At 57.7% G+C, this 27,290-nt stretch overlaps 2 protein-coding genes across 5 annotated transcripts in view; both read left to right on the plus strand.

The window, feature by feature from the left end:
* The window catches only part of SIK3 (SIK family kinase 3), a 69,421-nt gene extending 44,739 nt beyond the window's left edge, over positions 1-24,682 (plus strand). The window contains exons 5-25 of one of the 4 annotated variants that reach the window (XM_038161221.1): positions 2,869-2,993; positions 3,252-3,375; positions 4,094-4,212; positions 4,552-4,662; positions 4,800-4,943; positions 5,496-5,573; positions 5,684-5,793; positions 6,243-6,396; positions 7,032-7,187; positions 7,679-7,749; positions 10,736-10,879; positions 13,530-13,680; positions 14,432-14,557; positions 14,871-14,956; positions 15,614-15,723; positions 16,333-16,693; positions 16,906-17,780; positions 21,482-21,645; positions 22,369-22,501; positions 22,586-22,753; positions 23,062-23,203. In XM_038161221.1, the coding sequence (XP_038017149.1) occupies positions 2,869-2,993; positions 3,252-3,375; positions 4,094-4,212; positions 4,552-4,662; positions 4,800-4,943; positions 5,496-5,573; positions 5,684-5,793; positions 6,243-6,396; positions 7,032-7,187; positions 7,679-7,749; positions 10,736-10,879; positions 13,530-13,680; positions 14,432-14,557; positions 14,871-14,956; positions 15,614-15,723; positions 16,333-16,693; positions 16,906-17,780; positions 21,482-21,645; positions 22,369-22,501; positions 22,586-22,743 (3,500 nt within the window). In that variant the 3' untranslated portion in view covers positions 22,744-22,753; positions 23,062-23,203. Of the gene's footprint in view, positions 1-2,868; positions 2,994-3,251; positions 3,376-4,093; positions 4,213-4,551; positions 4,663-4,799; positions 4,944-5,492; positions 5,574-5,683; positions 5,794-6,242; positions 6,397-7,031; positions 7,188-7,678; positions 7,750-10,735; positions 10,880-13,529; positions 13,681-14,431; positions 14,558-14,870; positions 14,957-15,613; positions 15,724-16,332; positions 16,694-16,905; positions 17,781-21,481; positions 21,646-22,368; positions 22,502-22,585; positions 22,754-23,061 lie in introns of all 4 variants that reach the window. The other 3 variants (XM_038161220.1, XM_038161222.1, XM_038161223.1) reach the window with 3 other exon arrangements.
* Positions 24,683-25,448: 766 nt separating this feature from the next.
* Positions 25,449-27,250, plus strand: APOA1 (apolipoprotein A1). Its single transcript, XM_038161227.1, has 4 exons — positions 25,449-25,822; positions 25,927-25,982; positions 26,191-26,344; positions 26,417-27,250. The coding sequence occupies exons 2-4, from the start codon at positions 25,940-25,942 to the stop codon at positions 27,012-27,014; spliced, it is 795 nt and encodes a 264-aa protein (XP_038017155.1). The 5' UTR covers positions 25,449-25,822; positions 25,927-25,939; the 3' UTR covers positions 27,015-27,250.
* The last annotated feature ends 40 nt before the right edge of the window (positions 27,251-27,290 follow it).

Consider the following 27,290-nt stretch of genomic DNA (forward strand, 5'->3'; position numbering starts at 1 on the left):
CCTGACATCCATTTGCAGCTTTAAATCCCTTGCCTGGCATTCAGCAGGTGCCAGCTCTCAGCCCTCAGCCCGGGTGGGCAGTGCTGCTGCTCTCTCTGGTGGGCACTGTTTGGGTTGGGTTTTGATGGATCGCTGCCTGGCTGTTTTTCCGTAAACAGCGAGATCCCAACGCTGTGACCCTCGCTCTCATTTTTCCCATGGATGCTTTTTCTCCAGTGTACCTTCTCAGAGTCTGAGTCAGTAGCTGCTGGCACTGCGTTGCCTGTGCTCCCAGCCGGAGAGTTCAGCCAGGAGTTGATGATTGCTAAACAGCCCGGCCTTCCCGGCTATGGTTTCGGAGAGGAATCTGATCTATGCATCGCTTTGCATTCGTCTGCAGGAGTCAGCTGCTCCTTCCCCTCCTGAGGATCAAATCCCTGTTGGGCAGAGACTGAAGCCGCTCCCTGAGCTCAGCTCCAAGGAAGCTTGAGGGACTGGACCCGCTGTTTTGTAGCAGAGATGTTTGTTTTAAATATTTTCCTGTATCACATCGTTGTGACTCACCTTGCTGCTCAAAAATGCCCCTTTCCCTCTGCATCTGTTTGTGGAATGTGACCCAATTGCTCCCTGAGGATTTGGATTTATGCATCTCCTTGGCCATAGATTTTAAGCAAGTTTATTTAAGTTGTAATTTGTGTTTTTGTTTGGTTTAGATTTTGTGCTTAGTTGCTCTGGGGTTTTCAAGTCCTCCCGTGAACTTTCTTTGGGTTTTTAAAGCCCTGCTGTTTTCCCCAGCCTTGACCTCAGTCCCGCAGCGCAGGTGGCATCCGGAAGCCATTTCCAGCCCGGGAGCAGTGTCCCTGTGCAGGATTTGCTGGCTCCAGCTCCCTGCAGAGCCCAGCAGCCTGCCTGCCCCGTGCCCAGGAGGGGCTGGGCACAGCAGCATCCCTGCCCAGGGCGAGGCTTCACCCCGAGAGCCGGGGCGAGCGCACAGCTCTGGGACCCGCTGGCCCCGTTCCCTAAGGACAGACTCTGCATTTCCCCTTCTCCCCACCTCCTCTCCCTGGCCAAAAGAGCTGTGAATCCCTGGATGAATTTCAGCACCATGGGGAAGGGGTGAAGTTTCCCAGCCGACCAATCTGCAGGGAGCAGAGGAGGGTGCAGGAGGCAGCTGTTGCGTGTCTGTTCCGAGGCTGCGGTGCTGCCAGCTGGCATGGCACGGCCCTGGAATGGCACGGACCTGGAATGGCACAGCCCTGGAATGGCAGAGCCCTGCCCCTGCTGCTGGCACTTGCTGTGACCTGTGCGGCAGAGTGGGGAGCACCTCGGGCCTCTCACCTGAGCAGGGCTGGAGCTGCTCCTGGCTGTGCACTCCTTGGAAGATACAGGTGGTTCCCCATGGCCTGCTCATGTACTAACAAAGACAAATAAAAATAACTAAACTGGGATAACTTGCTCAATGTATGGGAAGTGCCAAAATTCCACAGTAAGGAGTTTATGTCTAAAGCCGATACAAATGCTGTGTGTTGGGAAATACATCTAGGGCTGCAGCGTTTATTGCTGGCTCTGGTGACCATAACTCAGGCACTTGTTACACGTCCTGCTTTGAACGTGAGGCAACAGCTCAAAGGCTTGCAGAGGTGGAAAAAACAATTGTGCAGCTGTGTGCTATTTCCTTGGAATTGTCCTCCAAAGGCTGACTGGAGGATTAGATGGCTTCACTGCCGACAGTAAAAACCCAACGGGCGTGTAAGCGCCTTGTTTTGATTCCGCAGCGCCTTTAAAGAACATTTACCATCTCTGCTCTGTTTGGAGGTGGCTTGGAGCAGCCTGGTGTGTGCTCCAGGTGTTTCCACAGGAGCAGGCTGCGTTAGGTATTCTCCACGTGCATAAATTATCTCCACAGTGAGAATTCCCTCCCTGCAAAGGGGCAGGGAGAAGGAATTCAGCTGTGACCCCTGGAGCTGAGCTGGCAGGAGCAGTGCCAGGTGGGCTGCTGGGTTCTGCAGACACTGTGCAAAGGAGGAGAGGAGTCACCTGAAATTAGGCCATGGAAAACCCTGTAAGGAGAACAGCAAGAGGGAGCACGGACTCACCAGTTAGTGCATTCTGGGGAGGGCTGGTGGGATTTGCCTGCCTCTGGCACAGAGCTGTTGGCATCACTGGTGATCCTCACTTGCAATTCGGGGTGCAACTGGTAATTAATAGGTAGGACACCTCAGAACTCCTCTCTGGGACTGTGGTTGCTTCAATTCAATTGAGAAGAAAAAAAGGAAAGAAGCTTCTTGTTTTTAACAAGATCCAGCTCCCTTCTCTTGGATCCAGACTGGTTTCCTTGCCCTTTGCAGTGCAGGTCCCCGCTGTGAGCCAGGGGGAGGCAGATTAATTAACAGAGAGTGCCATTAGTGCCCACGTAAGCTGATGGTTGGCTGCCTGCGAGGTGAAGACCTTTCTCTTTCAGGATTTGTTATTTGCTCTTGGTGAAGGATTTGACTCTGTTGGTAGAGCTGCCCACCGTAACCCTGGAGTGCTTTCTGGAAAACTCAGAATTCCCATTCTTTTTCCCTTTGCACTCTGTCGTTACTGGCACTGCCCAGAGCTCAGGGCACCAGGCAGGTTTGGAGTCACCACCCCTGGAGGTGTCCAAGCAAAGACTGGACGTGGTACTCAGTGCTCTGGGCTGGTGACAAGGCAGGGATCAGGCTTGGACTTGATGACCCTGGAGGTCTTTTCTAACCTCAGTGATTCCATTTCCAGTGTCTGTGTCCCAGTTACCCATTACAGGATGGTACGTGACCTTACCAGACTCAGCAAGTTACTGAAATAGCATTTGTTCGGGACGGTTGGAGTGAATCACATTCCTCTCATCGGTGCTCTTTGTTCTTTCAGATTTTGGGTTCAGCAACATCTTCACCCCCGGCCAGCTCCTTAAAACCTGGTGTGGGAGTCCTCCCTATGCTGCTCCAGAGCTCTTTGAAGGCAAGGAGTACGATGGGCCAAAGGTTGATATTTGGGTATGTGATGAGCCTCCTTCTCTCTGACTTTGATCTGATTTTTGCTGTTTGTTTGGCTTTGCTTCCTGAGTGCTCAGTACATGTCTTGGAAAAAAGCCCTGACGCAGCAAAAAGCGTTTTCCAAAGGAACCCTTCCAGAGCTGCACTCTGGCTACTCCATCCTGTATTTTCCCTGTGGGGAGGTGCCAGAAGCCTGCCTTGCCCAGAGCTGGGTTTTGGTTCCTGTGGCGCTGCTGACGGGGTTTGTTTTGGGTGCAGAGCCTCGGCGTGGTGCTGTACGTGCTGGTGTGCGGGGCGCTGCCCTTCGACGGGAGCACGCTGCAGAACCTGCGCGCGCGGGTGCTCAGCGGCAAATTCCGCATCCCCTTCTTCATGTCCACAGGTAAGGGGGCGCTCGGGGCTTTTCACTAGGCCTCCCTCAGTTTCAGCTTTTTACAGCGTCGTGGGGCGTGAGTTTCCAGCAGCAGCCCCGTCAGAGATGAGCGTTTGTGTCCTGCTGCTGCAAAAACACCTTAATGATAAATCTTGGGTGTGAAAAGTGTGATTAATTTTCATTTAAAATCAGCTTAACAAAGAGTCACGTGTAGGTGCTTGGTTGCCTGCTGTCAGGTTAAGGAACAATTTTGCGTGGAGTTTCCCACCTGAAGACTTCCTTGCTTGCTGTCTTATCTGGGGAAAAGGTTCTCTTCATGCAGAAAATTCTGCTAAAATATGGAGCTTTCAAAGCAAACTTAAATCCCAGCCTAAACAGGAGAGCCTCAGCAGTCCCTCTTGGTGACAGCACAGGTGTGATACGATGGCACAGCCGTGGAGTGGAGAACATTCTAAGGGTCCTTTGCTCTCAGCCTCCAAAGCCGCTCTCATCAGGATGGGGAGGGACAGGGTGACAGGGCTCTGTGTAGCCAGGGTGGCTTCCCTCCTCCCCAGCACAGGGGAGTCAATGTCTGCAGCAGCGAGGCACGCTGGGGACCCAGCGGGTGTGAAGCGCAGAGGAGAAGCAGTATTTCTGTGAGGTGACTCCCCAGAGGGGAGCTGGGGAAGGGAGCGCTGCAGCAGCCGTGTCCCTCCCCGCGGGTGACCCGGCCTCTCTTCCCTGGCAGAGTGTGAACACCTGATCCGCCACATGCTGGTGCTGGACCCGAGCAAGAGGCTCTCCATGGAGCAGATCTGCAAACACAAGTGGATGAAGCTGGGGGAGGCTGATGCAGAGTTTGACAGGGTGAGCAGCAGCGAGCAGGGTCTGCTCAGTGACTCAAACGGGCTCTGGGCACGTGGTGCTGCAGTGTTGGTTGTGTTCTTTGGGAACACTCATTCCCAGGCGTGGCCTTTCCCTTTTCTCTGTCTCCTGGCCTTGCTTTCCACATCACTCCTTATCTATGTACATTTTTTATCTTCCCCTGTGGCACTGGGAGCTTGGGGCAGTGGATTTCAGATCGGTTGCCATCAGACCTCACGCCAGCTGCAGCCAGAGCCCAGTGCTTGGGCTCTCGGGAGCGCTGTGACTCATCAGTGTGCCTTTGGGAATGTCAGCTCTGACTCTGTGCCTGTGCCCTCCCAGCTGATAGCAGAGTGTCAGCACCTGAAGACCGAGAGGCAGCTGGAGCCGCTGAACGAGGACGTGCTGCTGGCCATGGCGGACATGGGGCTGGACAAGGAGCGCACCGTGCAGGTGAGGCCTGGCCTGCCCTGCCTGCCCCTCTTGCTGATCACTGGCTGTGTTTGGTGGCAGCTGAGCAGCCCCAGCACAGCATCAGATGCATTTTATCACTGCCCAAGAGGGAGTGACCGCTCTGCTGTGCCTTGCAGTCGCTGCGAGCCGACGCGTACGATCACTACAGCGCGATCTACAGCCTGCTCTGCGACCGCCTCAAGAGGCACAAGAACCTGCGCATCGCTGCCTCGCCCAGCATGCCACGCACCGTCACCTTCCCCACCTCGGCCAACATCCAGGTGCATCCCCATTGCCAGTGTTCCTCCAGCCCTGTGAGGCCAGCCCGTCCCTTACTGCTAAACTCACACGTGCTCGTGGGTGCCCACACCCTGGCTCGAGTGTCCAGACGTTCCTCGTCTGAGATTTTGGTGTGTGCTGCTTAGGGTGCCCTGATCCTGAGGTTAGGAACAGTTTGTGCATTGGCTGAAGGTCCTTCAGACTGTCTCCTGCTCGCTTAGTGACAGAGGGGAAGGAACTGAGTGAGTTATTGGGAGCTGGAGCTCCCAGCCCGGGGCTGCTGTGTGATGCTTCCTCCCCACCTCGTGCTGCTGATGGAGCGATGAGCACTTGCTTTGGGAGAGGCCAGGCCATAAGGGAAGCAGAAGAGATGCTGACCCTGCCTGAAAAAAAGGAAGGGGGGTAAAAGAGGCAACCTCTTGAGAATAAACAGCTCTTCACTGGCTCCAGGGTCACCTCCCTGTTCCAGGTGCTATGGGCTGGTGTTAATCCAGCAGTGTTTGTAAAGCAAGGCTGTGTTTGTGTCTTCTGATCCTGATCTCTCCACTCAGCAGACAGAACAGACAGGCAACACCATGAACATCAACGTGCCCCAAGTGCAGCTCATCAACCCTGAGAACCAAATTGTGGAGGTGAGGCACATCCCCATGACCCCTGCAAAGCTCTTTTTCTGGCTCACGCTGAAGCCTTTCCTTTGATCCTCATGTTGCATTTCAACATCTCCAATGTTTGTCCTGCCCAGACTGATGGAACAATGAACTTGGACAGCGATGAAGGGGAGGAGCCGTCACCCGAGGCTCTGGTCCGCTACCTCTCCATGAGGAGGCACACAGTGGGAGTAGCTGACCCCCGGTGAGTACTGCACTGCAGCCTGCACGTTCACTCCCAGATGAGCCTGTGGTCCTTCTGGGTGTTCCTTAAAAGGTGCCAGTCCCCCTGCACAGCTTGGTCAGTGTTTTAGATGGGGATGAGGTACTTTCCTCCTGCCCTTCCTGATCCGCTCTGGGTAAGCTGTGCTTTGGGCGAGGCAAGTGTCTCACCTGAGCTGCACTGCTGTCACGTCCAAGGTGAAGTTTTTGTGATAAATGCCATCGAGGTTAATGCCCAAGAGCTAATTCTGCCAAATCCCAACATGGAGAGGAAAAAAGGGATAAATAAAACCAAAGAGTGGCTTGGCTGCTCTGTTTGACCATTTTCCAGAAATAAAAGAAGCTTTTTGTGAAGGGAAGCTGGGTGTGCTGGGTCTGTGAGGGGTTTCCTCACATCATGGCTGATTGCCCTCTCCAAATGTGATTGTACAGGACGGAAGTCATGGAAGACCTGCAGAAGCTCCTGCCTGGCTTCCCCCGTGTCACTCCTCAGGCTCCGTTCCTGCAGGTGACCCCGAACGTGAACTTCATGCACAATGTGCTGCCCAGGCAGACCCTGCAGCCCACGGGGCAGCTGGAGTACAAGGTACTGCCCATGATCCCTGCTGTGCTCTGTGCCCTGCCAGGTGGGAGGGCTGTTTGTGCTCCCTCCGTTCGTCCCTCCTTGGACTGCATGGGCCTCAAGAATTACTCTCTTTATGTATGATTCCAGTTGGTTCTCTAAAGTAGGTTTAGATCAAACATAGGGAAAATATTCCTTAGTGTGAGAGTGGTGAGGCACTGGAGCAGGTGCTTTTTTTGCCCAGAAAAGCTGCAGATACCCCATCCCTGGAAGTGTCCGAGGCCAGGCTGGATGGAGCTCTGAGCAACCTGGGCTAGTGGAAGGTGTCCCTGCCCTTGGCAGGGGGTTGGAATGAGATGATCTTTAAGGTCCTTTCCAGCCCAGACCATTCTGTGATTCTGTGAAAAAGCCGAAGAATGAAAGAGCAGTGCAATGTGAGATTAATACATGGGCTGGGGAGAAACAGGACTGTGCTGCCTGGCTTTGAGCTGCAGGGAGCTGCAGAGCTAAACCCTGCTCATCCACTGACGCTGCCCGCCCCTGCCCCACCTCCCTGGAGCTGCTGCTGACATCCCTGAAGCCCGGAGGGCCTGTCTCCTCCCGCAGCGTGACCCGGGGCTGTGGCCGGGGTGTCTGACGGTGCTGTGTGTGTGTTGCAGGAGCAGTCCCTGCTGCAGCCCCCCACGCTGCAGCTGCTGAACGGGATGGGCCCGCTGGGCCGGCGCGCGTCCGACGGCGGGGCCAACATCCAGCTGCACGCGCAGCAGCTGCTCAAGCGGCCCCGCGGCCCCTCGCCGCTCGTCACCATGACGCCAGTGAGTAGCACAGGGAGGGCACACGGCTTCAAAACGTCCTCTCCTGCAGGCAGAGGTGCCCAGGGCCCCTCGCCGCAGGGATGTGTCTGCTCGCTGCCAAAGGTTCTCCTGCTCCCCTTGCGGGACTGGCTGCGCTCTCCCGGAGGAGGCAGGCGGGGCTGTGTGTTCCTCTCTGGAACCGATGGTGTTTGTGCACTTTTCAATGGTTGCTTTTGCTGATCCCGTGGAGAAAACTCCAGTGTCCCTCTCGGGCGTTCAGGCGTATTCTCGCTCATCTGTATCAATGAATTCTCCAAGTAGCAGCAGCCCTGCCCAGGCACTTGGACTGGGGAAGGAATGTTGGAAGGGGTTCTTGGCCGGGTTTCCTTGGTGCTGCGGAGGAGCCAGCGCACACACACCCCTGTGGAAGCTTGTTTGGGAAGATCAGGTGTCCCCTGCATAGAGGGGACAGTGCGGGGTGTCCTCCTGAGCCGTGGCTTGTCTCTCCACAGGCTGTGCCAGCTGTCACCCCTGTGGACGAGGAGAGCTCTGATGGGGAGCCGGACCAGGAAGCTGTGCAGAGGTAACTGCCACTGTTAACATTTGCCCTTCCTACCTCCACAAGGCTCACCTTGGGCTGTTCCAGAGCTGATTCAAACACAGCCACCTCATCAGGGCACCACTGTTGATTTTACAGCGAAGGCTCAGCACCTCTCCTGTTCCTCTGGGTGTTGAATACTGTAGGCAGTTGCTCCTCTGGCACTTGTGGGTGCTTGCAAAGCTGGATTCCCCTGAAATGGGTAGCTGATTGAGCAGTAGGTTCTCCAGAAACTCTTGGAGCTGCTAAATTCCTTTGCTTAGTGTGCACCAGCATGCAATCCACACTAACCTGCCAAGTGAGTGCCGAGGGATTCCCCTCCCTGCCGGGTGCTGGAGGTGGGAGAATCTCCTCTGTGGCCTTGGGTGCCAGTGCAGCAGCTTTTGTATCAAGACATGCAGTAAACATCCAACTCTGATGCCTCAAACAAAGTGAGCTTGCTGGAATTACGGGTACCTCTAGCTGCTAATTTTAGCATCAGGCCTTAAAATAGTCTGCTCCAATAAAGGAAGCATTATTAGCTCTCAGGCTGGGAACTTCTGTTCTCTGTGTCTGCTCTAAACACATTGTAGGAAGTGGGTAGAATGTGCTTGTACTTTCTCAGTCCATGAACACACTAACCATGGCCTTGCTAACATTTTCTTAGGAGCTTTTGCATAGTTTCCTCTCTGCTAACCAGCTGGGCACTACGTGTGGTGGGTGCTCCTGCTTCTTACCTCAAACTGGAAGAGCTTTCTGGATCCCCCTTTGTACAGGTCATCACCTGGGTAAGGGAGTGGCTCCTCAGGGGCTCACGAGGGTTCAGACTGGGGGTTGTTGCAGGCAGGGTGACACTGGGGTGGGTGCAGATCGTGCTCCAGAGCCTTGGCCGGCTGTGCTCCTCTCAGTGCTCCCAGGGAACAGTGGGTGTGAGCAGTGACAGGCTGTGCACTGAGGCTCCCTTTGCATACCTCAGCCTGGAAAGTCTACTTGCAGGCTCAGTAATAGCTCCAGCAGCCGTTAACAGTTCTAATGTAGGGCCAGTAATGTCCTCTGACAGCACCTCAAACAGCAGGTGGTCTTCTTGGCTGCAAACATAATAAATCTCATTCTTGGCAAGGGGATGCCTGGACATCTTACCTGGGCAGATTTTCACTATTCTGAACTGAAGGTTTCGGTTGAGCCTTTAAAGCATCAGCTCAGCTGGAAACATTTGGAAACCCCTGTGCAGTGTTTTGCAAGGCACTGAAATGTTCAGATCCCACTGAAAACCAAGTCCCCCTGGACTCAGAGGTCACTTCACTGCTCTCGACGGTGCTGCCCTTAGTTCTTTCACAGCACATGTTCTTCTTCCACCAGATGGCCTTGAAAAAGCACCATCCAGGTTGTGTGTTAACTTGTTCTCCACCCCCTTGCGTTGCGACATGTCAGTAGTCATCAGAGGAGAAGGGTAAATAGCATTAACATCAGGGACAGATGCAAATATTTAGCTTCTCAGAACACTGCCCCAAATACTCTGTTTGCAGCCACCAGTGAGCAGCTTTTGGCCTCCTTAATGTGACCTTGAAAGCAGAGCACAGTCTTCTCTCTGTTCCAGGGAGCAGTCACGTCTCCTTTGAGCTTTGGGAAACTTTCTTCCACCCGAAACGCTGTTAGAGCTCGTGATTGGATTGTTCCCTGGAGGGCTGAAATGAAATGATCTTAGCAAACCACAGCAGTAAAGCTCTTTGGGAACCTTTCCCTGTCTACATCAAATGATTCTTAAACAGCTAATGGCACGGGCTTTGGCGGGGCACCACGGCACTGTTAACCTGCTGCTTCTGCTTAAGTGGCTTCAGCAGCAGAGAGAGGCTGCGTTTGGGCAAGTCTGTATTGCTTGCTGCTCTTTCTGCTTCCCGGGGCAGTAGCAGGGGAAAAGAGCAGAGGTGAGGGTTTGCAGGTGTCAGTGCCCGAGCGGTGCTTGGCCTGGTCACCGGAGCTGCCTCGCTGCTGGTTCACAGGGCAGGAAGGGGTGAGCTCATCCCAGTGTCCTTGAGCGGGCACAGCCTGGTGCAGTGCCAGCCCTGGGCAGGGGCTTCAGCCCCCCTCTGCCAGCCCCGCTGCCCTGGGCTCGGCTGGGCCAGGAGCAGCAGGCAGGCAGCAGCTCTCTCTGGTCCTTCCTCACATCCTTGCCGGAGCGGAGGCTCCGAGTTCCCCTCCCTGCTCTCTGGGGGCTTTGCAGGAGACCTGCAGCTCTTTTCCAGTGCAGAGCGGGCTTTTGTTTAAGCTGTTGCCTCCCAGCTCAGGTGTGAGAGGCAAGCCCGGCCCTGGTGCTGGTGGCTCCAGAGGGAGGAACCCTCTTGCTGCTCGGTTCCCGTTCCCTGCGCATCCCGGGCCATTCCCGACTTTGAGCAGGGACTAGATGGCGCACTTGGACCGGGCTGGCACAGCCCTGCCTCAGCCCAGCCCTTCCTCACGCTCCTCGGGCAGCCTGCCGTGCCCCTCGCACCCTTCCCCTGCTGGGACAAGGTGGCCGCTGCTGGTGGCCGGACCCGGGCTGGCCCAGGGTGGCCCTGAGGAGCCACGGCTCCCGGGAAGGAGCTGCAGCTCTGCTCTGTGCCCAGCTCCTGCTGGGTAACCTCTGCCCTGGCTGCCGGGGCTGGGACAGAGGGGCAGACCTGCTCTGGTGCAGCGAGTGCCCGCTGAGGGCAGGTGGGTATTCCCAAAGGGACATACCAGCATTCCCCTTGAGGTGAAACGTGGCTTTCCTGCTGGGAAGAGCAAACGGCTCCTCTTTCCTTCCAAGGCTGGCATGGAGCACCAGCAGCTGCAGCTACACTTGTCCCCAAAGCACTGGGGAGCCAGTGCTGTGACGGGCATGGCAGCGTGTCCCTGGTGTGTTCTGAGCACTGCACAAGCTTCTTCCTCCCCGTTTGCTCTGGGTTATCTAACACTCCCTGTTTTCGGAGTACCCCCGTCAGTCTCTTATAAAATGTGCTCCTGCTTGTTGCAGATACTTGGCAAATAGGTCAAAAAGGCACACTCTGGCCATGACCAACCCTACAGCTGAAATCCCTCCAGACTTGCAGAGGCAGCTAGGACAGCAGTCCTTCCGACCCCGGGCTTGGGCTCCACACCTGGGACCCGACCAGCACCGGTGAGTAACGGCACCGGCCGGCCGGGCAGCTTGCGCCAGGAATCCTGCCCAGGTGGCCCTGGAATGGAGCACTGAGGACACCCCGCTGGCAGGGAGGGGTGAGGAGGAGGAGGAGGAGCAGGGACAAAGAGCAGACCCACAGAGCAGAGGGTGTCTGACCCCCTGCCTGCAGGGACCAGCAGGAATCAGCTGGCTCTTCCCTCCAGTCCCGCTTTTGTGGCTGGAAGTGATTTGCTGGAATGGCTGCCATCACAGAAATATTGGGAATAAGCTTTTTTTTTTTTTTTTAGAGGAAAGCTTTTCCCTGTGTAATGGTAGGCATCAAGGTAGCAGATTTGCTACAGAGCATTTTTGGAGGCAGATGCAGGCAAAAGATTGCACCAAGAGTCATCCACAGCAGAGCTTAAAACCCTCACTGTTCTGCACCAGAGTTGTGTGTTCTGACTGCAAAGTCTCTGTGCAAAGCTCCTCGAGAGTAACTTCATTTCTCACCTGAACCCTTGATGGGAATGATGTGAGAAAAGGAATCTGGGTGGGGAAGGAAAAAGAAATCACATTATCTGGGAAAGAGGGAACTTTTGGATTGCATCTAAACACAATCAGGATGTGTGGGAGGGACAGTCCTGATGGAGAGGTGTTAACGTGTCAGAGCCCTTGTCACAGCAGTCAACTGGGGATGCTAATGCCACAGAGGGAGCTTCAATTCCTCTTAACAAAAAAAAAAAACAACCTCCTAAAAATGCTTGAAAGTGCTCTGACACCTCAGTGGTAGGAGCAAACCAGCTGCACACTGGAGTTTGCTGCCTCTTGGGAAAGCAGTGGCTGCCAGGCCAGGCTGGTGCTGCTGTTCAGCCCCTCGGGCAGCTCACAGTGGCAGACTTGACAAAGCCCTTTTTATTGGAGCCAGAGACCTGCTGAGCTGAGCACTGATGTAATCAGCAGGGACAGGTGAACTCTGAGCAGACTGAGACAGTGCTAGTGCCACGCTGGAGCTCCGGAAAACCAAGATAAGCACCTCTGTGCCCTCAAGTTACTCCCTGAGAGGTGCCTGGGGGATGGGGGGAGCAGAGGGGAAACATTTCTAGGGCCACAGCTTGATAGGGAGTGCAGCTTGCAAAACAAGCAGAATGTGCTGTGTCCTGCTTTCAGGATTGCTGCAAATCCTAAAGGTAAGCCAAGTCCCTCACACACAGCAGGAACGGAATTTTTACACGACTTTAAACACACTTATCCTGTAAATAATGTTGGTGTCACCTCTGGCTCTTGGCTCTGGACTCCTGAAGCTGTTGCATCATGAGCAGGGTGGTATCTGCTCGTTCCACTCTTGGTGTTGTAACATGCTGTGAGCCTGTTCTGTGTTTTTCCTGTGAAATCACGGAAATTTCATCTGACCATGGTCTAAACACAGTGTTCCACAGCGAGTTCATTACATACCTGGCACAGAAGCTAGCAGCCATTGTGTAAATAAACCACATGATTGAATGGCAGGTGGGTTTTATTTTAGCCCTTAACCTATTTTAAGCCATCTTATGTGTCTTCTTTGTTGTCCTGTTAAATGTCTGAAAGCAGAATTGAAGCACAGCTGTACAGGGAAGTGCAGCTGTTCTGCCTTGCCCACACGGGTTTCAAAAACTCAGCATGATTTTATCTGTAGCTTCTGCTTTCCATCAATGCCACAGCAGAACAAATGGATCAGGATAATGGATGGGATGGCTTCAAAAGGCAGGAGCACAGCTCTTCCCTTGGAAGGAAGCTGAACTGTGTCCTCCCAAGGCAGAGACAGGGACAAACAGAGCCCAGCCTGCTGGAAGTGGTCCAGCATCAGTCACCTTGTGACAAGGGGAGCCTGGAGCAGGCCCTCAGAGTGACCTCTGGAGCTCAGGACCACTCCAGCTGCAGCCAGGCAGGCTCTTGCTGTGTTTGGTGTCAGAGGTGCTGTAAAGACCACGTCTCCATGACCTTCTCACAGACAAAGGCTGCTGCTGGAGCCTGTGCATTAAATGCTGCTTGCTGGGTTCTGGAGATGGCATCTGCAGAAGCTTTACAGAAGAAATCCTTTAGTGATGGGAGAAAATCCTCCCTGTGAGGGTGGGCAGGCCCTGGCACAGGGTGCCCAGAGAAGCTGTGGCTGCCCCATCCCTGGAGGTGTGCAAGGCCACATTGGACAGGACTTGAAGCAACCTGGGCTAGTGGAAGATGTCCCTCCTAGCCCAAAGCATTCTGTGTTTCTATGATTTGCACAGAAATCAGGTTCCAGAGATAGCACTTGCCCGGAAATCATGAGGGCAGGCAGAGCCCCAGCTGTTTGTTGCGAGGCACGTTGTGCTGAGTGTCTGCCAGGTTATCTCTGCTCCTGATAACACAGGTGGCACCTAATGGCAGGGCAGGAGCTCAGTGATAATGGGGAGCCCCAGCTCGGGGAGAAAACAGCTCCTGAAAAAATTGTGGCTCCCTCTGATGACAAAGAAACCTACACTGAGAAGGGGAAGTGCTTGAGGTGCCTCGGGCACAGCTTGGTTCAGATGTGCCCGTTCTGGTTGCCCAGTGTGGAGCACCCAGGCAGCTGGGAGGCTGGTGGAAATGGAAAGTCTGTGCTGGAGTTTGTGTTTTGGCTGGTGTCACATCACTAACCCCCTTCCCCCGTGTTCAGTTCTATTTACAAGGACTCCAACACTCTGCACCTCCCCACCGAGCGCTTCTCCCCGGTCCGGCGGTTCTCCGACGGGGCTGCCAGCATCCAGGCTTTCAAAGCCCACCTGGAGAAGATGGGCAATAACAGCAGCATCAAACAGCTTCAGCAGGTGAGAGGGGCAGGGAGTCCTCAAAACAGCCTGCACAAGGAATTCTTACTGCCTCGGTCTTGCTGCTTCAGGAAGCAAAAGAGGAGTCTCTGCACAGAAGGCTGAGGGACACCCTGGGGACTTTGCAGGGTTTGTCCCTGCCCTGTGTGACTGCAGCAAACCCCGAGTGTCCTCTGGATGTATGAGCTGTTCACCTGCAGTTGGGCACCTGGGGGGATTCCTGCCCCCTCTTTCCTGGGGAGAATCATCATGCTGTGCCCACCCATGGGTGTCCTGCCAGTCCCACCAGCACTGTCAGACTGCAGCTCCTGCTCTCCCACGTTTCCTCTAGCAGCAGTCTGGGGCTGTTCCGGGGTGTCCCAGGAAAGGGCAGCTCCTGAGTGTGTTGTGGGACATTCCTTGCAGAGCCGGGCGCAACTTGCCAATGGCTGCAGCAGGATTTGGCCCCAGGACAGGCCTTTCCCCTTGCAGCAGGGCACAAATGAGATGCTCTCGTCACCTTGAAGTGTCGTTTCCAGAGCTTGCTGCCTGCGTTGGGGGAACACAGCAGTGCAAGCTCGGTGTCACATGCACCCGTTGCTTTCCTGGCTTTTTGCCACATCCCTGCACACCTGATTCTGTCGGAGGGAATGGATTAGGCTTGCTTTGCCAGCTTTTCTCAGAGGGGTGGGCTGCAGAGCGTGCCATTCCGCACACAGCGGGGTGCTGTGAGCCAGAAGGTCATTTATGGGACGTGCTGGGTTCCTTGCAGGAGTGTGAGCAGCTCCAGAAGATGTACGGTGGGCACATGGACGAGAGGACGCTGGAGAAGACGCAGCAGCAGCACATGTTGTACCAGCAGGAGCAGCACCATCAGATCCTTCATCAGCAGATTCAGGTAGTGCAGCCCGAGCCAGAGCTGCTGAAGGCTTAGCTCTGTTTTCCTGTGCTGCTGCAGACACAACTCGTGAGCAGGTCCCGGGGGGATTGAGGGAGGGGAGGTTGCTGGGCTTGCTGTAGCGGGAAGGCTGGAGGATTTCAGCAGAGATGTTTGCACAGCTGCTGTGGTAGCTGTGGCAGCCAGGGCTGCAGTCAGGGACTGACACTCAGTGAATCTGGATATGTCCTGCTTCACCCAGCGGTGTTTCTAAATTTACTGACTGAGACATTGACTGCAAACACTTCTTGTTTTCTTGTGGTGCCTGGTTCAGGACTGTATCCGGCCTCCCCAGCCATCTCCACCCTTGCAAGCTCCATGTGAAAACCAGCCAGCTCTGCTCACTCACCAGCTCCAGAGGTAAAGAAATGGCTTTAGGACAGCTCTGGGTTTGACTCTTCCTGAAGCCCAGGGATGAGCTGACACACTCAGGAGAGGCCAGGCTGAGTTGGAGGTTTATGGAGTCAGAATGACCCTGCCAGTTCCCAGGTGAATGTGCCTGGTCCTTTGGGCTGGATTGCCTCAGAAGGACTTTAGAATCAGAGAAATCTGATTCAGAGGCACAGACCTGCTTTGAGCAGAGGATTGACAGTCCTGCCTTTTGAGTGGCTTGAAGCTCTCTCATGCTTCCTTGGGTGTCTCACACCTTGCCAGGCCCTCGGTGAGCCCAGCCTCCTTGCCCTCAGCACCCTGACTCGTGGGTGAGGGAGGCTGAGTTACGGGAAATGAGAGCAGGGTGTCTCAGCAGGTACAGTGAGTCAGGAGCTGAGCCTGCAGTGTCCTTGTCCCCAGGTTTCTGTGGTAGCCACCAGGTCATGCTCACTCCCTTTGTGACTTGGACAAGTGAGGTGGCTCTCAGAAGAGAAGCCAAGCTGCAGAGACCTTGGGATCCCCGGCAAGGGCTTTATGGTGTTTCTTTTGAACGAGACACGCAGTGTTTGGCATCAGTTCTCACAGCTGAGACGGCATCTTGACAAGGAGCAGGCCTGGTGAGAAGGTGCTTGTTTCCCTGCGTAGGTTACGGATCCAGCCATCCAGCCCGCCCCCAAACCACCCCAGCAATCATCTCTTCAGGCAACCCAACAGCAGCCCGCCCCCCGTGAGCAGCAGCGTGCTCCAGCCCCATGGTAAGCAGTTCTGGGAGCTGGGCAGGGCCGTGTGATCCCATCAAACCCTGCAGAAGCAGCGTGGGGTTGCCAGGGCTCTGTTCCCCCCCCAGCCCAGGCCCTGCACAGTTTGCTGATGATGTAAAAGATTCTCCATCTGGCAGCAAGGGCTGCTGTTATGGAGAGCTCGCGAGAAGCTGCCAGCTGGAATGTGCTGTCAGGCTCCTTGTCACAAGATCCTTACTTATCTCTGCCAGGGGCGGGAGGAAGGGCTGATATTCTCAGGTTTATGCAAATCACCGTCAGCTCCGCAGAGTTTCTGTTTTGGTGCAAGGGGCTCTGGCTGTGACCTTTGCACGCTGGCACAGCATGACAGAGCGTCCATACGGACACGTACTGGGCTCCCAGCCTGGCCCAGAGTCCTGGAATGAATCACAGCATCCTAGCCTGGTTTGGGTTGGAAGGGACCTTAAAGATCATCCCTCTCCAGCCCCCTGCTACGGGCAGGGACACCTTTCACTAGCCCAGGTTAATCCGAGCCCTGTCCAGCGCTTCGGGGAAAAGAGCAGATCTCACTCCCGAGCCTCGCCCTGCGCTGGCAGGGGTGCTGAGTGTCTTTGTTCCTTGTAGGTGCTGCCTCCCAGTCCCAGTTCCAAGGGATGCCATCCCACAGCACGATCTTCCCACAGTCGGGTAACTGCTCCCCTCCCCCGGCCATGGGGCTGACGTGCCTGGCCCTGCAGCAGCAGCAGTCGCAGCCCCAGCAGGTCACCATCCAAGTGCAGGAGCCCGGGGACATGGTCGGCAGCAGCCTCCTGCCCGGGGCCTCCGTGGGCGGGCAGGGCCTGGCGTCCCACGCCCGGGGGATGTCCCTGAGCCCCAGCGCCAGCCAGATCCAGATGCAGCACCGCGCCAACCTGATGGCCTCCCTGAGCTACGGCCACCGGCAGCTGTCCAAGCAGCTCAGCGCCGACAGCGCCGAGTCGCACAGGTGAGGGCCCCTCGCCGCCTGCTCGGGCTCCGGGCAGCGGGGAGCGGCACTGGGAGACGCGCTGTGCTCACTCCCCCGCTGTCCCTGGGAAGGAGTCGCTGAGCCGGGCCAGGGCTGCCGTCCCACGCACCTGGGGATGGCCCTCCCGTGCAGGAGCAGCTCTGGCTCCCGCTGAGCAGCGCGGTCACTCGTCCTTTTCCTTGTCCTTGCAGTCTGAACGTGAACAGGTATCCCCCCGCCAACTACGACCAGGTGCACTTACACCCCCACCTGTTCCCGGAGCAGCCCCGCGTTTCCCCCAGCAACTACAGCCCGCCGGGAGGGGTCGGGTTCCCTGCAGCCCAGCAGGCTCTGAAGGTCCCGCAGCTCGAGCAGTACCCCAGTTTCCCCCCGAACGCACATCAGCAGCAGCAGCACTACACGGCATCGGCACTACAGCAGGCGCTGTTGTCCCCGACACCGCCCGACTACAGCCGACACCAGCAGGTACCGCACATCCTCCAGGGACTGCTTTCCCCCCGGCACTCGCTCACGGGGCACACGGACATGCGGCTGCCCCAGGCAGAATTTGCACAGCTCATCAAACGGCGGCAGCAGCAGCAGCAGCAGCAAGATTTCCAAGAGTTGTTCAGGCATATGAGTCAAGGGGATGCTGGGAATATGGGTACCAGCGTGGGACAGAACCTCTCGGAGCGCCAGTCGTTGTCTTTGCCTTATCAGAGTGCTGACACGTACCACCCCCAGAACAGCCCCCAACATCTCTTAAAAATCAGGGCGCAAGAATGTATCCAGCAGGTCCCTGCCTCTGTGCCACCGCCGCAGGGATACGGACACCAGCCGGCCCTGTTCCACTCGGAGAGCATGGAGGAGGACTGCGCCTGCGAGGGAAACAGGGACAGCTTTCCTGACAGTAAGAGTTCGAACACATTGACCAAAGGTTGCCACGAGACCCCTCTGCTTGTAAACGCAGGAGGGCACGGGGACCCCGAATCTTTGCTAGGAACTGCTAATCCCGCGCAGGAGCTGGCAACGCACCCGTACAGGCATCAGCCCGCGCCCGGATTCAGGAATAAGGTGCCCAGCAGAGGTAAGGCTCCCTGCTCTGCCCGTGCAGGCCAGCTGTCCGTCAGTGCAGGCCAGCTGTCTGTCTGTGCCAGCTGCTCACCTTCCTGCCCGGGACGCCGTCCCACCCGGCACACCAAGGGTTTCCTGACATGCTCTGCATAGCACAGAATTACCCAGATTCTTTCTGGCTTTTGTGGCCTGAAGTAAATTGCAGGCACAGCCTCTGTAATAAACAGGGTTGAATAAGGAAGGAGCCCCATGGGCTGCTCCCCTTGGGAATTTGACCTACTTCTGCAGGCAGGTAAAGAGCGGGGCCCAGCTTGGTGCCATCTTTTCAGGGGTGCTGCATGGTGGCCGCAGATTTATTCTCGTTGGTGATGTTCCCCATCCCCTGTAAACGTGGGATAGGAGCAGCTCAGCTGCCAGCACACCCCAGCTGTGACAGTGCAGCCACTTATTGCTGCTCTTAAGCACAGACCCTCAGGCCCAGGCACTGCTAAAGCTCCCACAAACACACCCAGTGACAGTGTTGGTCAGTGTCCTGTGGCTCCAGCAGCCTTGCAGTCTCTCTGGCACTTTGGGAAGCAGCAGCAGCAGCGAGATTCTATCCCTGGGAAGGGTGGATTCTGGAGAGAGCGAGTTTAAACTTGCCATTAGGATCTGAAGACCTTTCCTGCTCCTTGGAAGCAGCTGCACCTTTGCTCCTCGGTGGCTGCTCTGGCAGCACTGGGCTGTCAGAGCATTCCTGCCTGAGCTGTAATTACAGCTCTGCTGCAGGAAAAACACCCCCTGAGCCCCTCGCTAAAAGGGCTTTGAGGAGAGGCTGAGTGGGCAGATCAGTATTCCCTGCAGCACTCGGGGTGCTGGGCTGGAGCCACCAGCTTGCCCTTGGCACTCGGGGCCCTATTGCGGAGGAGCTGTGTCCAGGGCACAGGAGGCCCAGCTTTGTTCAGGGACACAGCACGGGTTTGTTGGGAAAGTACCGGGCTGGAATAGGCTGGCTCAGAGGGCTGAGTGGGGCTGCCAAGCCCTGACCCCCCCAGAGCGTGGGCGGGGGGCAGGGACAAGGCTGGGCTGTGCTGAAATCCTCCGAAATTCAGAATTCTGTTTGCTCTCAGAGCTCCACTTCCCTGCTGTGCTTGGAGTGGGGGAATCGCCCCAGGCTCAGCGGAGATTGGAAGCTCTGGAGGGGCGTTTGTACGAAATCATGAGTCTGAATCTTGTCACTGCAGCCTGTTAGATGGACGGTGAGGTCTGCTGAAGTCAGAAGCCAAATCTCAGCCCCCACACTGCTGGTGCAAGGACTGGTTACACAAAGGAGAAGGACTTTAGACTGCAAGGCCTTGTAAATGAGGAAAAGCAAATAGATGTTTACAAATAGGCTTGTGTAAGCCCTTCTGACAGGGCTGTTTGTAGTAAACTATGTCCTGGGATGCAACTGCTTGTACCATTTTCCCTATGGCCTCCATAACCCACTTGGACTCAGGCCTGCACTGCTTTGGGTCCAGGCAGAGTCACCTCAGAGCTTCCCAGGTACCCTTACCCACAGCAAATCCTACACACCTGGGCTTTGCTGGTTTGACCTACACCAGATCCTGCATCACTCAATTTTCCCACTGTTGACCGACACCAAATCCTGTATCCCTGGCTTTTCCCCTACTGACCCACACCAAATCCTGTATCCCTGGCTTTCCCCCTACTGACCCACACCAAATCCTGTATCCCTGGCTTTCCCCCTATTGACCCACACCAAATCCTGTATCCCTGGCTTTCCCACTGCTGACCCACACCAAATCCTGTATCCCTGGCTTTCCCCCTATTGACCCACACCAAATCCTGTATCCCTGGCTTTCCCCCTCTTTTCCCTAGACTGTGTGATGAGGGTGCAGGTTGAGGGGTGTGTTCCCCAGCTGCCCCAGCTCCCCAGCTGAGTTTTCCCTGCAGCAGAGTGTAGTTTCCCTGTGGCTGGGGAGCGTCTGTGCTTCCAAGGGCGCGTGCTAACGCTGATCACAAAGCTCTGGATGTCTGGGCAGCATCTGCCAGGGATAGCAGCCGGGGACCTTGAGAGCCGACCAGATCAGTTTGGGATGTGGCTGAGCTGCCTGTGAACAGCCCTGCTCCAGTTTTGCTCCAGCGTGGCCGTCCCGGGGCTGGGAGCACTGCCCGTGGGAAACCTGCCTGGGCTCGGCAGCGCCGTGCCAGCGTCACATGCCGCAGTGACACAAAGGATGTGGGGATGAAAGGCTCTCCCCTGCAGGGCTGGGGGTGTGAATTTGGGGTGTCTGTCCCTGGGTGCAGAGCAGCATCCCCAGAGGTGAAGTGCTGGCATTGGGAAGCAGCTGTTTTTGGGGTCCTGGCTCTTCCAGGCCGAGGGAACTCGTCACCCGCAGCACAGGGACTGGGGCCGGGCTGTTTGTGGAGCTGGAGCAGCAGGCTGCTGGCCCCAACCACTGTTCCCACAGTTGGAGCAGCATCCCAAGCAGTGTGTGGGTGGCACTGATCCGCTAACATCTGTTACCTCATGTTTTCCTTCTCGCTTTTCCGGGAAAGCTGACTGTTAACCGCACGTAACCCCACGGCTGAGCAAAGGGGGAGGCTGCATCTCTGCCCTGGGACGGGGCTCCGGCAGCAGTGCCACATTCCTGATGGAGGAAGGGCACGGGGAGCAGTGTGCTGCCTGTGCTGTCCATGCTCTGCCATGCTCTGTCCGTGTGCTGCCTCTGAGCAGTGTGGGGACCACACGGGATGGGGTCTCACTTGAATTCTGCTGATTTGTGGGCAGATTTTGGGACTGCTCTGTGCAGGGGCAGGCATGATCCTTTCGGGTCCACGTGGGGATGGTCTGGGATTCTGTGAGATCCCTTCGGGGAGCAGTTTTGTGGCAGTTGCAGTGCCAGCTGGGCCGTGCAGTGTCCCAGCGCAGCAGGACATCTCTTCCCACTGGCCCAAGCCCTGGGAAAGCTCTGGCCTTGTGAGGGATGTACCTGCAGCTGCGTCACCCCGGGGCAGCTCCCCAGCGCTCGCGGCCGCGTCGGGCCTTTGTGCTCGGCGGGGTCCGCGCTCAGCGAGCTCAGCCCCGATGGCAGGCTCCTCCATGGCTCAGGACTTTATCCAAAACATCGTGTACTTGATGATGGGAGGCTTTGCCTGATAGGAATGTGGCCTTTGCCCTCAGTCACAAGAGCTTGCAGTGCAGATGGACTTTGCCAGGCAGAGCACTCGTGTGCTCCCGCAGCCAGATTGTGGGAGGGCAGGGAGAAGTCATCTGATAAAAGTGAAGATCCTGGCCAGCTCTTTCAGCAGGATTATGTTGCTTACAATTGCCAAGGGGCCCTGCTGGAACATCTCGTGTTGGAGGCTCCCCCAGCTCTTGTGTAACAACGTGGGGGTCGAGCTCAGGCTCGAAAGGCAGAAGTGAGGAAGGGTCTGGTTCCTGTGCTCCTGCCCCAGTGCCTCCAGCCTTAGGCTGCTTTTGTAGACCTGATGGAGGGTAGCTAGCATTGGGACCTTTTGGGATGTTGATGCTGGAGGGAGAGGCCTGTGTGAGTGCAGCTGGGGGCACTGGTGCTGCACCACTCCAGCTGGAGCAGCCAGGGGTCCTGTCCCCGCTCTGCCAGCAGGGAGCATGTGTGTGCGGCATCCCATCTCAGTTCTGCAATGGCACAGGAGGCTGCAGGTTCCTTGTGCTAACCTGTCCTTTTTCTGTCCTGTCTGGTTTTCAAGAGTCCATCGTAGGGAACTGCATGGACAGGAGCTCCCCCGGCCAAGCCATGCAGGTGCCTGACCACAACGGCCTGGGCTACCCCGTGCGGCCCCCGTCCAGCGAGCACCCGCGGCCCCGCACGCTGCAGAGACACCACACCATCCAGAACAGCGATGATGCCTACGTAGGTGCCTTTGCCCGCCAGGTCCCTCCTCTGACACAGCCCGGCCTGCCTGTGGCCACGCAGGGCTCTGCAGACACAGCTGTGGGTCCAGCACTGTGGAGGAGCTGGTCGTGGTAGCCCAGACCTCGGTGCTCTGTGCCCTCTGGGGTTCGGGGTGCTGGGAAGTGTCCTGCCCAAATCTGGGTGTGGGCTTTGCCACAGCTCCCTTCTGCTGTGGATGAGAATGCCAGCTTCCCTGGGTCAGTGGTGCCCAGTGGCAGGACGAGGAGCAATGGCTCCTAAAACACAAACACAACTAAAACTAAAACACAAATTCCACCTCAACGTTAGTAAGAACTTTCCATGGAGGGTGGCAGAGCCCTGGAACAGCTGCCCAGGGTAGGGCCTCTCCCTCTCTGGAGACATCCCAAAACCAGCCAGATGTGTTTCTCTGTCACCTGCTCCAGATGTGCCCGCCTTGGCAGGGGTTTGTGCTGGATGATCTCCTGATCTCCCTTCCAGCCCCAGCTGTGCTGTGGTTCTGTTAGTTCGGAGGCGTTTGGACCATTCAGTCCCTCCTCCTGTTGAAGGGACAGGCTGCACCCAGGCTGTGCCTGCTGCAGTTCTTGTCTTTCCCAGCCCTCGCTGAAGGTTGGCAGAGGCTCCCTGGGCACGCAGTCCACGGGCGGATGGGGAGCAGCAGGATCCTGAGCTCCCCCTGAGCGCGTCCTGCCGTGTCCACAGGTGCAGCTGGATAACCTGCCTGGGATGAGTCTGATGGCAGGAAAGGCCCTCAGCTCGGCGCGGATGTCGGACGCCGTGCTCAGCCAGTCGTCGCTGATGGCCAGCCAGCAGCTGCGCGACAGGGACGGCGAGGGTGAGCACGGGGAGGGGCTGTGGGCAGCTCCTCGGGGAGCCGAGCCACAGCCACGGGTGCCGAGCCGCCTCTCTGCCCTTACAGAATGCGGGGAGGGTCTGGAAGGTCAAGAACACGCGAACCTGGGCGACGGCAGCCAGCACCTCAACACCTCCTGCTACCCCTCGACATGTATCACGGACGTCCTGCTGAGCTACAAGCACCCCGAGGTGCCCTTTGGGATGGAGCAGGCGGGGGTGTAACCAGGAGGGAGTGAGTATCCGTGTGTCCTTCTCTCACCACACCTCGGGCCTCGCTGCCGTGGGTCACCTTGCCTGCTCGTGGCTCCAGTGCTGGGGTTGGGACCATCCCCTCAGAGCCCCCGTGCTGAAGCGTTTGCTGTCCCCTGTTTGCCCAGGGACAGCCTCCCTCCTTCCAGGCTTGTGCTGCACTCAGACCCCGTGCACGGCAGGGTGTCTCTCCTGGGGCAGGGGCAGGAGTGGCCCGGGAGTGCTGGAGGGCTGTGGGAGGAGATGTGCCAGGCCGGTGTCCCCTAACGTGTGTCTTTCTCTCTCTTGCAGGGTTTGTGTACAGCTTTGAAACGAAAAGGTCCATTTTAAACCAACAGTATCTAGCAGCATTGCGCCAAATTGCCGTAGTATTTCTGACTAACTGGAATACCATGGCCCCTTTCCTCATCCTCACTTCATCCGGTGTGTCGTTCCTTTGGGTTCTTTAATTTCTGCCACACTTGCCTGTAACTCCAGCTACACCCAGAGCCCTGAGCCCGACACGGAGGATGGGCCTCGGCACCGGGGCTGCTCGGGGGCTGGCCCTGCCCGGGGCCCCAGGCCGGGCTGAGCCTCCCTGCAGCCTGCCCCGGGCAGGTCCAAGGGGGCTGGAGCCGCTCCTGGATGGAGGCCACGCTCTCCTTCCGCTCTGTCCCTCTGCGCTGGGGGGTCCAGGCCTGGCAGGTCCTCCCCACCCCGGTGCGATCCACTTCTTGTCTCACCTCTGTCTGCTCTGTTCCCTCTCGTGTGTCGGGGTGCTGACAGGATCACCCCTGCCCTGCCCTCCCTCCCCTTTTCTTTCCAAATCTGCCACGATTGGGGTTTTTTCTTTTCCTGGCTAACGTAGGGCAGACGGATTTTTCTTTGTTTCCTTCGCTTTTCCTCCCGATCACGTAGGAATTGTTTTTTTTGGTAAATGTTGTTTTATTATTATTGTTATTAATAAAAGGCAAAAGGAATTTCTGTTTGAGAGAAATTTTTAACTAGATTCTGTTCTATATGAATTGTGACTTGCACCTTTTGTTCAAAGTATTTTATTTCTTTTGATGACATTGTACTTGTGACTGGTTTTCTCTCGTGCCAGTGGCGACAGTGGTAATTCTCCTTATACAGTCGGGACGTGCAGAGGTCTCTTCTTTGTCCCTTTTCCATCCTTTCCGTGGTGGATGGAGCGGGAGGCCCCCCCTCCCTGGAGCTCAGGAGCACGTGCTGTCACCCTTGCCTTTGGGACTTGACGAGCTCCAGCTCAGATCCTTCTTACTGACATTTTTTCCGGAATATTTTTTAAAACTAAAGGAAACATCGACCCAGCCCTCCTGACTTTGCACAGAAGGAAGTGTGAAACCAGCACGGCAGAGGTGACTTTGCTGTCCTTACCCCGTGCCTCTTCCCGGCCTCCCCTTCTCCGGGAGAACGGCGCTGCCAGCTCTGCGACCCCGAGGCTCGGAGAGGAGGGGAGCTCCGGCCCCGCGGGCTCGGGGAGCGCGCCGGATGGAGCGGGAAGGGTGGGAAACGCTGAAAGCCTTTTGCTCTGTCCCTTTGGTTCATTTTCCTTTTGTTTACATGACACTGTATCCTGGGAGAGTCGCCGGGCCCCCCCCAGCAGCAGCTGCCCCGCAGGGCCGTCACCGTGCCATCCGCAGTATCACACTTTTTTTATCATGGCTTTGTATTGTAGTAATCAATACGCGCAGTATATGTTGAATGTATATTAATATACTTTGCTATTATTTCTGTTTTTTGGAAATGTCAGAAGTATTTTTTTTTTCTTCCTCATTTATGTTGGACTAAAAACGAACAGGAAAAAAAAAAGTTTCAGTAAATCTTCAGTCCATTTTTTGTGGGTCACTTGCAACTAGTCAATTAGTTGGACAGTGGGATCATAACAAATAAAACCATGATTATGATCTTCCCTGGGCTCTTGTTTGCCTTGTTGCTCAACACCAAAGTTCAAGGGGCAGCAGCTGCCGTGTCCCCGGCCCGCCACTTGCCCCGGTCCCAGCAGCCCCCCTGGCCGGGTTTCCCGAAGCCCCCGGCCCTCGCAGCCCCCTGGAGCCCCCCGGGGCCCGGCTGGCGGGGAGCGGCGGTGCTGCAGAGCGGAGCCCGCCGGCATCCAGCGCCCTGGGGCTCCTCCAGCGGCGGTGGGCTCTGGCCGGCGCAGGGAGCTGTGCCCGCGCCTGCAGCGGAGGCGCTTCCCGTGCGCTGCCCTGGGTGCCCAGCGGGCTGGGGCTGCAGGGAGCCGGAGCCACCCGAAACGGGAGCATCATTCCTCTGCAGCAGCTGCCCCTGGCATTGCCAGCCCTGCACAGCCCCTCTGGGGACATGGCCAGCTGCCCCTGGCATTGCCAGCCCTGCCCACCCCCTGCAGCTCCTCTGGGGACATGGCCCCTCTCTCCCTGTCCCCCCTCTCCCCTCGCCGGGCCGGGCTCAGCCCGATTCCTCTGCGTCCCTGGACCGGTGGCAATGGCACAGGGAAGCTCCCGGGCTTGGCTCGGGCCGAGGGCGGTTTTGGGGCGGCCGTGCCCGTGCCGGTGGCTGCTCCGAGCCGCGCCTTCGCCTCGCCCGGGTCCCCAGCCAGGGCAGGCGTGGGCGGGCAGGGCCGCGGTTCCCGGCACCCCTGAGCTGGGGACACAGCGGGAAAGGGGGTGACGTGAGCGGCCCCGTGAAGGACGGGGCACGGACCCGCGGCCGAGGCGAGGGGTCCGGGTACGGCAGGCCAAATCCCTGCGGGAATAAACCTTGTCCCCGGGCCGGCGGCCAATCCCTGGGGGCTGCGAGGGGCCCCGGCGAGGCCGCGGGGCCGGCGGGAATCTGGGTCACCGGGAGCGTAAACAGCTCCTTGGCCGGCGAGGCGCGTCCCGCGGGGAGCTCCTGTTTGCTCGCCGGCCCTGCCAAGCCCGGGATGCTGCGCGATCCTTGAACCCTGCGCGCCACATCGCCCGCCGGGGCCGCCGCGCTGGCTTATCTCCGCGGGACTGCCCCTCCGGCATAAATAGCGGCGGCGGAGCCCCGGCCGCTCAGACGGGACGAGCGGCAGCGGTAGCGAGAGCTGGTAAGAGCCCGGGCTGCCCCGCGGGAGCCGCACGGACAGAGCCCCGGAGCCGCGCTCGGCTCTGCCGGGGCTCCCCGCGCCCAACTCTCTCGCTCTGCCCGCAGGTCCGGCGCGAAGATGAGAGCCGTGGTGCTGACCCTTGCCTTGCTCTGCCTGACGGGTAGGTCCGGACGGGGCTGCGGATCCCCGCGGGACGGGGCTGCCGAGCCCGGCGCCGGCGCGGCTGGAAGCCGCCGCTTTCCGAAGCGCTTGGCGAGCGGGGCTGCGGCCCGGGGGCTCCCCGGTTCCTCCCGAGCCGGGCAGGACCCCGGCAGGGCTGCGGCCGTCCCCGGGCGGCGCGTCCTGAGCGCGGCCGGCTCTCTCCGCAGGCACCCAGGCCCGCTCCTTCTGGCAGCACGATGAGCCCCAGGCGCCCCTGGATCGCCTCAAGGACATGCTCGATGTGTACCTGGAGTCTGTGAAGGCCAGCGGCAAGGAAGCCATCGCCCAGTTCGAGGCCTCCACCGTGGGCAAACAGCTGGAGTAAGTGGGAGGTGTGCGGCGGGGGGCTGGGGGGGCCCGGGCGCCGTGCGTGACCTCCCTCCCGTCCCGCAGCCTGAAGCTGGGCGAGAACCTCGACACGCTGGGCGCGGCCGCCGCCAAGCTGAGGGAGGACGTGGCCCCCTACTACAAAGAGGTGCGGGAGATGTGGCTGAAAGACACCGAGTCCCTGCGCAAGGAGCTGACCAAGGACCTGGAGGAGGTGAAGGAGAAGATCAAGCCCTTCCTGGACCAGTTCTCTGCCAAGTGGACGGAGGATCTGGAGCAGTACCGCCAGCGCCTGGCACCCCTCGCCCAGGAGCTGAAGGAGCTCAGCAAGCAGAAGGTGGAGCTGCTGCAGCAGAAGCTGACCCCGGTGGCCGAGGAGGCGCGGGACCGCCTGCGCGGGCACGTCGAGGAGCTGCGCAAGAACGTGGCCCCCTTCAGCGACGAGCTGCGCCAGAAGCTGAGCCAGAAGCTGGAGGAGATCCGGGAGAAGGGCATCCCCCAGGCCGCCGAGTACCAGGCCAAGGTGGTGGAGCAGCTCAGCAACCTGCGGGAGAAGATGACGCCCCTGGTGCAGGACTTCAAGGAGCGCCTCACCCCCTACACCGAGACCCTCAAGGCCCGTATCCTCAGCTTGCTGGAGGAGTTCCAGAAGACCATGGCCTGAGCTGCCGGCCAGGGACTGACCCCAGCCCCGCCCCGCAGCCGCGCCGGGTGCTCCCTGCCCTGCCCGGGCGCTTCTCCTCGGGGGCTCTGGGGACAGGCTGCAGGAGCCCCGGGCCAGCCCAGCCCGAGGGTGTCCTCCCCGGAGACCCCCTCTTCCCCTAGAATTCCCTCCCCAACCCGGCGTCGCTCTCAGCTTTGCCTCCCTTTCGAGAAATAAACTTGACTTAAGTTATTGGAGCTCGCTCAGTCTTTGCAGTGGATGCTGGAGGGGGCGAGG

The sequence above is a fragment of the Motacilla alba genome, chromosome 24 (genome assembly GCF_015832195.1).
Source record: "Motacilla alba alba isolate MOTALB_02 chromosome 24, Motacilla_alba_V1.0_pri, whole genome shotgun sequence".
In the NCBI taxonomy this organism is placed as follows: Eukaryota; Metazoa; Chordata; class Aves; order Passeriformes; family Motacillidae; genus Motacilla; species Motacilla alba.

What these genes read in the sequence shown, in the direction of transcription:
- APOA1 (XM_038161227.1), top strand. Translation starts at nt 25,940, where the DNA reads ATGAGAGCCGTGGTGCTGACCCTTGCCTTGCTCTGCCTGACGG. An exon ending in TGCCTTGCTCTGCCTGACGG is followed by an intron (nt 25,983 to 26,190) that starts GTAGGTCCGGAC and finishes CTCTCTCCGCAG; the next exon opens with GCACCCAGGCCCGCTCCTTC. An exon ending in ACCGTGGGCAAACAGCTGGA is followed by an intron (nt 26,345 to 26,416) that starts GTAAGTGGGAGG and finishes CCCGTCCCGCAG; the next exon opens with CCTGAAGCTGGGCGAGAACC.